At 46.0% G+C, this 13267-nt stretch overlaps 1 protein-coding gene across 1 annotated transcript in view; it reads right to left on the reverse strand.

The window, feature by feature from the left end:
• The window catches only part of fbxl17 (F-box and leucine-rich repeat protein 17), a 180468-nt gene that overhangs the window by 53682 nt on the left and 113519 nt on the right, over nucleotides 1-13267 (reverse strand). Inside the window, exon 8 of the mRNA XM_077003537.1 lies at nucleotides 3931-4007. Coding sequence (XP_076859652.1) covers nucleotides 3931-4007 — 77 coding nt within the window. The remainder of the gene's footprint in view (nucleotides 1-3930; nucleotides 4008-13267) is intronic.

The following is a 13267-nucleotide window of genomic DNA, read 5'->3' on the forward strand; positions in this document are numbered from 1 at the left end:
GCCAAGACCTCAGGAGCTCGGGAGGGAAGGTTCCCAGGTGCCGGATGCCTGCGCTTACCGCTGGAGAGAGAGAGGGCCGTGCCAAGGTTCCTGCTCACATCACTAAAGCCCAGATCCGCTCTGCAGCTAGCACTGAGCTCCAGCCTGTATGCGCCTGCAGAAGAAAGCCGCTCCCTCCCCCCTCTTATAGCTTGTACATGTTCACATATGTTACTTCAGTGGGCTAGTAGCTGATGTTTTTTTCCACTCACCATGTGGATGAAAAGGAAGGAAAAGGAAGGTGAAACACAGCAGTGTGTAGTGTAGGGGTTTTGAGGGTGGTGTGGGTGGTTTGAGGGTTTTGAGGGTGGTGTGGGGGGTTTGAGGGTGGTGTGGGGGTTTGAGGTTGATGTGGGTGGTTTGAGGGTGATGAGGGTGGTGTGGGGGGGTTTGAGGGTGAGAGGGGGTGATGTGGGTGGTTTGAGGGTGGTGTGGGGGGGTTTGAAGGTGGTGTGGGGGTTTGAAGGTGGTGTGGGGGGTTTGAGGGTGATGTGGGTGGTTTGAGGGTGATGTGGGTGGTTTGAGGGTGGTGTGGGTGGTTTGAGGGTGGTGTGGGGGTTTGAGGGTGATGTGGGTGGTTTGAGGGTGGTGTGGGTGGTTTGAGGGTGGTGTGGGGGTTTTGAGGGGGTGATGTGGGGGGTTTGAGGGTGGTGTGGGTGGTTTGAGGGTGATGAGGGTGAGAGGGGGTGATGTGGGTGGTTTGAGGGTGGTGTGGGGGTTTTGAGGGGGTGATGTGGGTGGTTTGAGGGTGGTGTGGGGGTTTGAGGGTGATGTGGGTGGTTTGAGGGTGGTGTGGGTGGTTTGAGGGTGGTGTGGGGGGGTTTGAGGGTGGTGTGGGGGGGTTTGAGGGTGGTGTGGGGGTTTGAGGGTGGTGTGGGGGTTTGGGGGTGATGTGGGGGGTTTGAGGGTGATGTGGGTGGTTTGAGGGTGGTGTGGGGGGGTTTGAGGGTGAGAGGGGGTGATGTGGGTGGTTTGAGGGTGGTGTGGGGGGGTTTGAAGCTGGTGTGGGGGTTTGAAGGTGGTGTGGGGGGTTTGAGGGTGATGTGGGTGGTTTGAGGGTGATGTGGGTGGTTTGAGGGTGGTGTGGGTGGTTTGAGGGTGATGTGGGTGGTTTGAGGGTGATGTGGGTGGTTTGAGGGTGGTGTGGGGGGGTTTGAGGGTGAGAGGGGGTGATGTGGGTGGTTTGAGGGTGGTGTGGGGGGGTTTGAAGGTGGTGTGGGGGGTTTGAGGGTGATGTGGGTGGTTTGAGGGTGATGTGGGTGGTTTGAGGGTGGTGTGGGTGGTTTGAGGGTGGTGTGGGGGTTTTGAGGGGGTGATGTGGGGGGTTTGAGGGTGGTGTGGGTGGTTTGAGGGTGGTGTGGGTGGTTTGAGGGTGGTGTGGGGGGGTTTGAGGGTGGTGTGGGGGGGTTTGAGGGTGGTGTGGGGGGGTTTGAGGGTGGTGTGGGGGTTTGGGGGTGATGTGGGGGGTTTGAGGGTGATGTGGGTGGTTTGAGGGTGGTGTGGGGGGGTTTGAGGGTGAGAGGGGGTGATGTGGATGGTTTGAGGGTGGTGTGGGGGGGTTTGAAGCTGGTGTGGGGGTTTGAAGGTGGTGTGGGTGGTTTGAGGGTGATGTGGGTGGTTTGAGGGTGGTGTGGGTGGTTTGAGGGTGATGTGGGTGGTTTGAGGGTGATGTGGGTGGTTTGAGGGTGGTGTGGGGGGGTTTGAGGGTGAGAGGGGGTGATGTGGGTGGTTTGAGGGTGGTGTGGGGGGGTTTGAAGGTGGTGTGGGGGGTTTGAGGGTGATGTGGGTGGTTTGAGGGTGATGTGGGTGGTTTGAGGGTGGTGTGGGTGGTTTGAGGGTGGTGTGGGGGTTTTGAGGGGGTGATGTGGGGGGTTTGAGGGTGGTGTGGGTGGTTTGAGGGTGATGAGGGTGAGAGGGGGTGATGTGGGTGGTTTGAGGGTGGTGTGGGTGGTTTGAGGGTTTTGAGGGGGTGATGTGGGTGGTTTGAGGGTGGTGTGGGGGTTTGAGGGTGATGTGGGTGGTTTGAGGGTGGTGTGGGTGGTTTGAGGGTGGTGTAGGGGGATTTGAGGGTGGTGTGGGGGGTTTGAGGGTGGTGTGGGGGGGTTTGAGGGTGGTGTGGGGGTTTGAGGGTGATGTGGGTGGTTTGAGGGTGATGTGGGTGGTTTGAGGGTGATGTGGGTGGTTTGAGGGTGGTGTGGGTGGTTTGAGGGTGGTGTGGGTGGTTTGAGGGTGATGTGGGGGGTTTGAGGGTGGTGTGGGGGGTTTGAGGGTGGTGTGGGTGGTTTGAGGGTGGTTTGGGTGGTTTGAGGGTGATGTGGGTGGTTTGAGGGTGGTGTGGGTGGTTTGAGGGTGGTGTGGGTGGTTTGAGGGTGGTGTGGGGGGTTTGAGGGTGGTGTGGGTGGTTTGAGGGTGGTGTGGGGGGTTTGAGGGTGATGTGGGTGGTTTGAGGGTGATGTGGGGGGTTTGAGGGTGATGTGGGGGGTTTGAGGGTGGTGTGGGGGGGTTTGAGGGTGGTGTGGGGGTTTGAGGGTGGTGTGGGGGTTTGAGAGTGATGTGGGGGATTTGAGGGTGATGTGGGTGGTTTGAGGGTGATGTGGGTGGTTTGAGGGTGATGTGGGTGGTTGGAGGGTGATGTGGGTGGTTGGAGGGTGATGAGGGTGGTTTGAGGGTGAGAGGGGGTGATGTGGGTGGTTTGAGGGTGGTGTGGGTGGTTTGAGGGTGATGTGGGTGGTTTGAGGGTGGTGTGGGGCGTTTGAGGGTGGTGTGGGGGGTTTGAGGGTGATGTGGGTGGTTTGAGGGTGGTGTGGGTGGTTTGAGGGTGGTGTGAGGGGGTGATGTGGGTGGTGTGGGGGGTTTGAGGGTGGTCTGGGGGTTTGAGGGTGGTGTGGGGGTTTGAGGGTGGTGTGGGGGTGTGAGGGGGTGATGTGGGTGGTGTGGGGGGTTTGAGGGTGGTCTGGGGGTTTGAGGGTGGTGTGGGGGTTTGTGTGGGGCTTTGAAGGTGATGTGGGTGGTTTGAGGGTGGTGTGGGGGGTTTGAGGGTGGTGTGGGAATGGTAGACCGGGTAATGTGGTCACCTGTTACATACTTAGGCATGGGCCCAAAATACACTAATGCCCCCATTTACCTGTAAAATAAGTTTACTGCAGTCAAAGTAAATCTAAAATGCACAGTAAACCATCAGTGATCAGCAACCATATACTTCTAAACATTTGTCGGGTCTCTTCTGTTGCCAAAAATCCCGACAGTACAGTTGGTGCGCGTTTGTCCTCATCGCCCTCGGCTTTAATGGGCACTGCATGCGTGGCCTTGCCGAAGCAGGCTGGAAAGAGAGCTTCTCCTTGAGAGCCTTCGCGTTTATGTGCCAATAAAAGCCAAATGGGTCTCCATTACCTCAGGCAGAGAACAGGCACAGCCCCTCCCTCCACCAATCCCCTCCCTCCACCAAGCCCCTCCCTCCACCAATCCCCTGCCTTCACCCAGCACATTCCAGTGCACGTCCGACATGAAGGATGTCCCGGCAGAGCCACCGTACACTCGGTGACGAACACTCACTCACATCCAAATGACAATCTGTCACTGAACGTCTGTGCGGCACAGCGATGGTCTGCTTATGGCAGTAAGTCACAGTAAGTCAGCTTGAGTACCATGTGTTCAGACAATTACCCAAACCAGGCTTTCGCTCTGACTGATAAACAAACAGCGATGCAACATTTGTCATCAGAAATGACTTTTCATAGAACAAAACATTTCTCCAAGAAAATATGAGAATGCAATGCAAGTGGCAACGGGTTCATGCGGTTCGATCTTGTGTTGCGAGATCTCTCGACATATGTCAAAGACAACTTTTAGTGCCTGTGTTTGGGACACAAGGACAACCAAGTGCATCCTTACCATAATCCGTGATCTTACAGGACACCAAGTACAGCTCTTTTAAACTTCTTCCCTCCTTGGCAATGATCTCTACGCACCTGTTAAAGGAAAAAAAGGCAAAGTAAGCAACCAGATCTTTAGCAGGTCAGGAAAAAAGGTCTTTAAAAGTCTCTGGAGATTTGCTTTTATTTCAGACGATTCACAGACACACACACACACACACACGGACAGTGGAGAGAAATGTCTTGACTATCACCCCCACACTGTTACAGGAAGTGCTCATAATTCTATCACCTGGGCGTAATTACAGCACACAATGCAGTGCGGATGACAGCATCTAACATCCTGGTGATTAAATGCGACACCCAGACAGGCTTTCCTTCTTCGTTGATTCATTATTTCAATATTATTAAAAGGTGGCTTCTCTAAAGAATTACAGATGCACCTGCCTGTTTTTCAAATTATATTAGCGCTAAACCAAACCTGCCATATCTGTGCCATATATCCTTTGATCTAGACACTAACCCAACTGTTTTCCATCTAGAACTGAGCAATACACGTCCATTGTGCTGAACTACCCTAGTTCATTTAGCTAACAAGTCTTAACATACACATCTGATCAGGCCGATAAGCAAAGCAAATCTTGCCTCTAAATGTAACTGTGCTGAACAAATGTGTCTCCGCGAACAACGACGACGTGGCCAATTAAGATCCACTTACCAAACGACAAGATGTCGGCCAAGCTTTCAAAAGTTTCAAAATGTTCGGTGCTGTTGTACTAAATTGCACATTAAAAGAATTACATTGCATTAAAAGGAACATCTTCCGCTTCTGGATGTTCCTCTTTAGTAGATCTAATACTACCAGCTCCGGTTCACTGATCTGAATGGACCCTCTACAGTGGGGGCCAATCGAGTTTGGGCCTCATGCTTTGCGACAGGACAGACTGCTTGGCGCTCCTGCCGTCTCCCACAGCTCTCTTCACTTCTCCATTTCCATCTCAAATTCTATTTTGAAATGCTGTGAGGGGTGTAAAAAAAAAAAAAACCCTAATAAAATCTGCAAAACTGACTCATATTTGACCTTCATTTTCACCCGCTGCACAGCGTCCATCAAGTCCTTGTTCCTCCATCACGCTAAGAAACGCAGCACTTTTGCTGCACACAGATCTAATGTACGGAAACCATTTTGGGAGGCTAATTGCGTTTCCACATCTCTGACGAGGCACTTTGCCCCGGCCCACGTGAAGATCCTCTGGCGCCAATCGGCTCTCCCTGCCCCAGTGGAGGAACCTGAGAGGAACCTTCTGAAACCATCCCGTAACGACCCTGCGTCCTAATGTCCCATTGAGCGATCGGGGGTTCCTCCGCTTGTGGCGATTGAGGGCCCGCAAACGAGCGCATCAATCCTGGGCGAAGTGCTGGAACGGGGGAGGGTGCGCAGCCCGCACGCCCCTCGGAGAGCTCGTTACGGAGCGCCCTGCACTAGTGGGCCGGGCCAAAGCTAATTAGGACCGACATCGACGAGGAGCTTCGGCACTTTTATGGGTCGCCTGGATGCGCTCAGAAGGATGTAAGGGGGGGTGGAGAGGTGGGGCCAGAACGCGATGAAGGGCTGCCATGATTGAAACGAGGCACCGGGAGTTAAGCGATTACTCTATTAGTGGAAGCATGCGGATTTGAGAGGGTGTTATTGATGCTGTGATTTACACAAGGGCGATAATTGTGTGTTATAAACGAAAATGTTACTCGTACTAACTGCTATTCTAGATAAGCAGTCTCTGACGATGGCAGTAGGATGGCTATTGCCCCCCATGCTTGCGTTGCCCAGCCATGACTCGAGGCCCTGATATCCAATAAAGGGACATTAAAGTAGTTTCCATGACAACAAGGACACTCTGCCGTCAAGCAATTAGGCCACATGTCAGAGTGGAGCAGAGGAAACAGAACAAGTGCAGAGGCGAGCAGAAGAAAAGAAGAGCTAACCGCTAAGAGCTAACCGCTAAGAGCTAACCGCTAAGAGCTAATGGCTAATGTGCTCATACTGACAGCAATCGAGGCAAAAATACACACAGTTACCAAAGGAGCCAGTCACACCGATTAACATATTGTTTGATAAAGTCAGTCATGCCAACAGCACATATTTTGTCCTAATCAAATGTATGTGAACTAAGGGCCATAATGAGATAATGACACAAACAAAATATACTGACACTGCTTTGTGTATTGATGTTCAGTTATTCACTCATTACAAATACACACAGGGCTAGTGACTCTGCAATAACTGTTAACGATGGGCGACAAATCTGTAATAACCTTCGGAATGAGGGTGAGTCAGCAACCTTTTAGACTGTAAAAGAAAAAAATATATATACTGCCTAGTTAAAGGCAATCTGTAAATTCCTAATGTACATAGTCAGCATATCTTCAGAATGCAACAAAGAGGCAAACATGGCAATTAATATAATGTTTAGTCAGGTTTAATGTAACTGAGATGTGACTTAATTATGGACTCAAAAAAACCTGACCAAAGTTAAACAGAAAATTCAAATAAAAAAACTTCAGGTCAAAAGTTTAGTTTGTATTTTAACAGTATTTTAACAGTTCCCTATTAAAAGAATGTGATGGTCAAAAAGACAAGAGGAAAAGAAAAAGCACAGGTTTGTAAGATATATTGATTGTGTGTGTGTGTGTGTGTGTGTGTGTGTGTGTGTGTTTGTAGGAAAGAGGATAGAGAGACAGAGCATCTTTTCAGAGGTCAGTGTCTCTTCGCATCCGTGTCAGCGCACCATCACACAGGACTGCAGGGAAAACAATAATAAAGCCATCATCTGTCAGGCCAAGGGACTAAAGGAGGAGGTGAGTACAGCCCTGGCCCTCCCCAGCGTCCCCAACGTCCCCAACGTCCCCCGCTGTGGCTCTGGGGACGTGGCGGCCGGCCGCAAAGGGCTCAAACTCTGTGCTGGCCTTTCAGCACCTCGAGAAAAGCTCAGTGGGTAAAGAACATTTGCAACCAAGAACAGCGCAGACACACATGCACACACACGTGTACAATAACAGCACGCCAGTGTGTGTTTGGACTGATGCAGGCGTCTGTCTCATATCTGCAGTATAAACCGTAACATTTTGCTTGCGCGACTGTAAAGACACCAGATACAGCCATCAGGCAGCACACATGCAGGTCTCATGTAAACCTTGACAATGGGACCCAAAGGGAAAACACCAGCCCGGAACAATGAACCCGCATCATTCAGGCTAAGAGACGCATAGTTTGAGCAGTACCGGCCTTATCTACCGGTAGTTGATTTCAGTGCTCATCACTGAAGATGGAAATGTTTTTCAAGAAAAAGTTCTGAATTCAAACTCTGAAAAAGCTCATATGAAATACTCATAAGGAAATTCAATAAAATGCACAGGTTGTGTCAACGGATTCATGAAAAACTCATATTTCATCAGATGAAAAAGTCAGCATTGGAATTTTGTGCAAATAGTGAGTGATTTAAAAATAATCAATTCGTTTTTCCAAAGACCTCAAGACTATTGCAAATGTTCGAAGACAACCTGATACAATGCAGTATATTATATAGCATGAAAACGTAGACATATCTCACAAAAACAGCAAAACAGAGGGGCTTCAATAAACTGGCAGATCACAGAATATAATGAAACATGCAGCCTTGAAGAGACATATTCATGGTCCTGTAAGATGCGCAAATCATTTAAAACGTACTTTCAATACACTCACCTCCCACTCACACACACACACTATTACATTTTCAAGACTCCCCATTGTGAAAATACAGGCGGCTGCCTATCTGTTGCTATGCACAACTGGCCTGCCTTCCTCTCCCCCTTTCATGAGTGGTCAGGCTCTGACCAGCGGGCCAGCACTGACTGGGTATTATCCGGATGGCAGACCAATCTGAACGCGGCGGTGAGTGAGAAGGCAGGGGCGTGGAGGTGCGGCGATCGCACGAGGCGCCGCCATGCTGTTTTAAGGTTTTACACACGGGCTGAGAGCAGAAGACCTGGATGACGGCTGATACAAACTGCGGACTGGAACATATGTCTTTGAAATAATCGAAACAGAAACAACACTAAAGGTTGAATGCAGAGTTACAGACAGGCAGCTGGCACGGAGCTCTCTAACTGCAATACAGGAGAGAAAGGCTGAAGAGAAGAGCAAAGACAGCATGGAAAGGTGCACACAAAACCTCAAGGCCACCAAACCTCTAAGCAATTATTATTTTTTATTTTTTTCACCCAACTGAAGAAATAAGATGTAAGAAATGCTGGCTTTGATGGACAAAAAGAAGCAAGAAATACAGAAACTTCTCAAGGTCTCAAAAGGGTGAAGGCATAAAAGACACAGTATATAAATACAGCTGAGAACCCCAGCCGTAATGAAATGGAGGGGCGGGAACCTGTCATCAAAGTGGAGTACAGCAAACCCTTTTTATACTATAGACAGAGCGCTTGGGGAAATTATTTGCGTAGTAAATTTTGGTTTATATGTTGCCATAAAACAATGCATACAGCGTGGGACACACTGTGTCACAAAAGGACTATTTGTTTTCTCCGCCTTCTTGACACACTCAAACGTTCCGAGTTCACGGTTGGTCATAAACTGGATAAAATTCTAGTTTCTTCCATCCAGCTTTCGGGAACAACTGGTCAATAGCAATAATGCATATAGATCATATATATATTAATCTGCTTTGTTTAATCATTGTTTTCATTTTTGCTTATGTTCTGCACTGAAAATTGTTTCTTTAAAGCCAAAGGAGATGGGATACATTTGTGATAGTTGAGAATCTTTGTTAAAGATCCAAAATGATTAATTGCATTGTCAATATCCAGCTATACACAAAGAGAGTGAAGAGGATGTTCACAATATATAAAAGCAGACTTTTATTTATCTAATCTAATTCATTCCCTTTATTTATATTCATCTAATGGAACTCTGGCTTCTGGTGCAATTAGGTTCTGGATGTGAGCCCAGACTACCCAGTGAACACTAAAATGATAATCAGACTCCACTGTGCGTTTCAAACTCTTCATCACACATTTCAAAATTCTTATGGCTTGTTAACACAAACACATTGCTCCTAAAAAAAAAACAAAACAAAACAAAAAAAAAACACAATGCTTTCTTTTTTTCTGTTTGTTTTGCAAGATGAAGTACTGCTTGAATTGACGAAAAATGCATTTCATTCTTTCTTTCACCTTACTGGAAAGTTCGCTTGGCAACTAGCTGTTTAAATCGATCCTCCTGGCAGAACAGCCTGGTCAAAACTCCAGTCGTAAATCGCTGTCCTGTGAAGCGAAGCCGGTTCCTACCCCTCCCCAATCAACCGAGCCGCAGTACAACACAACACGGGGGAGCGGGCTTTGCCCCGCGGCTGACAGTGATGCGATTTACAGCCCTAAGATGAGTTGGAGGGGCAGCGTGGGTAAACAGTCGGGCATAAACAACTATTTATTACCCATAAGCACAGCTTTTAGAAAGTTTCTAAAATCGAGTTTCAGGAAACTACATTTCCCAGCCGGAGTCAATTCGTGAGACACCACAGGTGCCTGAACACATCAGAAGCATCCTAAATTAGCCATAAGGCCAGCTTGTTTGTCTCCCTGATCCAATTAAAAATTGAGCGCACTCTTGATCAACTTTACCAACTTCCGTGTAAACTTTAACTCGCCACCCACGCAACTCACGCAAGATGAATTTTGACATTGTTTACAGTCACGTCTGACTACAGGCCCTCCCCTGTCACACTTCAGGGGGACTCGCTTGGGGCTGTTACGGCACCCGAACTCTCAGAGAAGCTATCGCCGTCCAAAGTAGAGATGACCGGAGTAGAAATGCCTATGTGATCCATTGTTAATTGCCACACACGTTGATTACCACCATTTATTTTAATGAGAGCACAGCATGTTCTGCAGAGCGAGGAGAACAACATTACTGCCATGTTCATGGCAGTGACTAAATTGGAGAGCGTTCATTAAACTAATGGATATGAAGAGGTGTGCAAGGGAGAGAGAATGTCTATAACAACAAATTTTGCAGGATGAAGAAACAACTCACATCATGGCATGTAATTTCCCGATACCATGACAAAGTGCAGGTACTTCAATTATGCAGCCTGGTTTTAATTACAGAAAATATGCCTCAGATGTCTGCTCACAATAAAAATTAATATCATTTTTCTTCCCTGCTACCGACTCCCACAGCCAGATTAGCGTTCGTTACCTTCTCTGATTCAACAGAGAGGAGAAGATGGTGGTACTAATAAAACAGGGCTAAAAAGTTTCAGTCTAATTTCTGTTAGAGGCAACAAACTGAGAAAGAAAATGAGTGAATTAAAAAAAATGAATTCTGGAGTTTCGAGGGTTGTTGCAAAATATGGTGCTATTGATAAACTAGCACTAAAAGCCTGGGGGTTATTTTTGATGCAGGCAACAAATCAGCAAGCATAATAAGCATTTGACTTAATGTAGCAAGTGCTTTAAAAAGCAATTAGAGGGGCGCTGAAAGGTAGTGCTTTAAGACGCAAACACAAGAAAATGTTGGGTAAAAAAAAAGTCCAGTTAAATTAATTTTAAATAAAAAATGTATTGTCTTATTGCCATCACATTACAAACACACACCTATGGACCACTAAATGATTTAAAGAGAATCTTTAATCTAGAAATAACTACTTGCTGCATCTCTAATCTAACTGAGAAACTGCTGATAAATTGTTTTGAATATTTCTTATTGGAAGCGGGGAAAGAATGAAATGGACGGAGGTATAACGTGGTAGATGTATGAAGTCGCCTCCTTATTTCACGATGCGTATCACAAGCAACTCTGGTAAAAGCTGACCAGTGTCCTGTCTGAGCTTACAAATAATGAAGTGGTACATCATTTTCTGTCATTTACAAGACTACCAGCAGTAATAGCAGATCATAAAAAAGCTGTAAAAAGCAGTTTTCCAATCCCGCATAGTCTATAAACTATAAAGAAAAATACAAAAGTGTAAAAAAAAGCCCTAACTTAAAAAATTCATAACCTACTCCTACTATTAAATGACTCTCGTATTGGAGTTGTTTACATCAAATTTGTATGCATCGAAGGTAATAAAATCACATGACACATTTGCTCTCCGATACTCTTTACACAATTTTAATTGTAGTTTTGTAAACTTTTACTGCATTTCACATAGTAGCTACTTCTTGCTAAATTGATTGTTGTTTTTTTGTCTTTATAAGCCTCATATCCACACAGTTCATTATTTACAATTAACTACTGCATTAACTTTCTTTTGCCTTTTCCTTACATTTTCATGAAACCATACCCACATTACTGATGTAAATAATATTTAGATGACATTAAGCGAGAACTTAATGAAAAAAAGAGAGATCAAGCGAAGTTTCATAAAGTCATTTAAGTAGTAGTACTGGCACAAAACTGGTATTGTTAATCCATTTCATCCCTTTACAGAGCCCCCAAAACATGGGCACCTTGTGGGGACAAATAAGAGCCGTTATTCTGACACTTGTGGCACAGCGCCATTAGCAGTTCAGTTAAACAGCTGTCTCCTGGCCCGAGTGCTTTACGAAAGCCAGCGGCCAGGACCCCAAACGAATTTCGGAAAAGGAGTGCCGTTTGATCCCATGCCAAAAATAAGCGAAGAGATTTTATCCCGCCTGAAATGAGTGGAAGAAGCTAAAGGGAAGAAGTGGAAAAAATATGCAGTTTATCCCACTTCAGGGTACAGATTAATCTCAACCCTCTTACCGAGATGTTCTTAATGATCACTGAGTGAATCAAGATGCAGGTAGCCCATCTTTACCAGTACCTTTAGATCTCATTGTCCTTTGGATACAGTTTACCACAGCGTATTACTTAAATCAACAGCAAAACTGAGTTGGCTTCGTCTGCCCTGTTTTAAGTTGATTCCAACCCTACACAATACTGGAACTTATTCTCCTACAAATCTTCTTTTGTTTTCTGGGGTCCCTCAAGGTTCGCTCATGGGACCGGGGCACTATTTAGTAATGCACACACACACACTAAATGTACAACCACCCCAGACACACACACACACTCACACACACACACACACACATATATATATATATAGTTTTATATATATATATATATAAAACTACAATTCTTTACATCAGAACATTAGAATACAGAGAATACATACCAGTATGTGTCTTTAGCTACTGATCCTCAAAGATATATCAGCTCATTTTTTGACTGTCTAGAGGACACTAAATTCTGCACGTCTCAACTTCTCAATAGCAGACAATGCACTTATAAATGCTTTTGTGTCAGCTTGTTTTGGTTCTGGTCTACCAAAGAACTCCATCTATATCTTGCAGACAGTACAAAATACAATTGTGAAAATGTTGACACAGATGAGAATAAGGGAGCATATTTCACCTGCTCACAGAAGGCTACAACAGATACCTTTGTCTTTCAGATCTGATTTTACTATTAATGGTCTTCAAATTCCTTCATGGTCCCACGCAATTGTACAACAGTAAAATTATAAGGTGAATTCCCCTAAGAGCTCAACTGACAATTACATGTTGGTCATGTAAACTGCCTGACTAAAGAGTGGAAAGGCAGCTTGTATTTCTACGGCCCTGAATCTACTGGAGGCTTAGGACCAGTCTGTTCAGATTAGCTTTTAATCATCCTGTAATTAATGTTTTATGTGACTTCAGCATTTTATTTTCTTCTCTTCTATATTATTCATGGGTTTATATTTCATCTTCTATTTTTACCCTAATTTATTCATTTCATCTCAGTGTTTTTTTTTCTGAAAAGCACTTTGCAAAGTATTATACAAATAAAGAAATTGTATTGTTGCTGGGAGAAAAGAAAAATCGCCAAATCATTTTATCTAGGTAGTAAAGTGAGTAGGTTCAATAATTCCCAATCCATTCATTTGTGTCCTATCACTGACAGATAGAATACGAAGTCTGAAAGCACTTCAAAATAGCAAAGTCAAAACACCCGATTCCTCTCACTATGACTGATGAACAAACATGATCTAAAATTCGAGGCTGCTGAATGGGAAGAAATGACTCATAGCACAAGGAATTTACCAATAGCATCGTATTGGAGGGGGGGGGGGCACATGAAGAAATGTTTTATGAAAAATGGTGCTAATGAACCTTATGTCGGCCTACCTGAAGAAGTCTACAAAGCACGGTACAGCACAAGCGATTACAATAAGAATCCGTATCATTATCTGGCTTGACTCGGAGTGCCTGTGTAACTGCTGTCCCACAGCCACTGACAGACGAGCACCAACCGCTGCTCTCGTAAGATCAACCATTTGCTAAGTGATCTGATGCTG

This window comes from Brachyhypopomus gauderio, chromosome 4 (genome assembly GCF_052324685.1).
Source record: "Brachyhypopomus gauderio isolate BG-103 chromosome 4, BGAUD_0.2, whole genome shotgun sequence".
Lineage (NCBI taxonomy): Eukaryota > Metazoa > Chordata > Actinopteri > Gymnotiformes > Hypopomidae > Brachyhypopomus > Brachyhypopomus gauderio.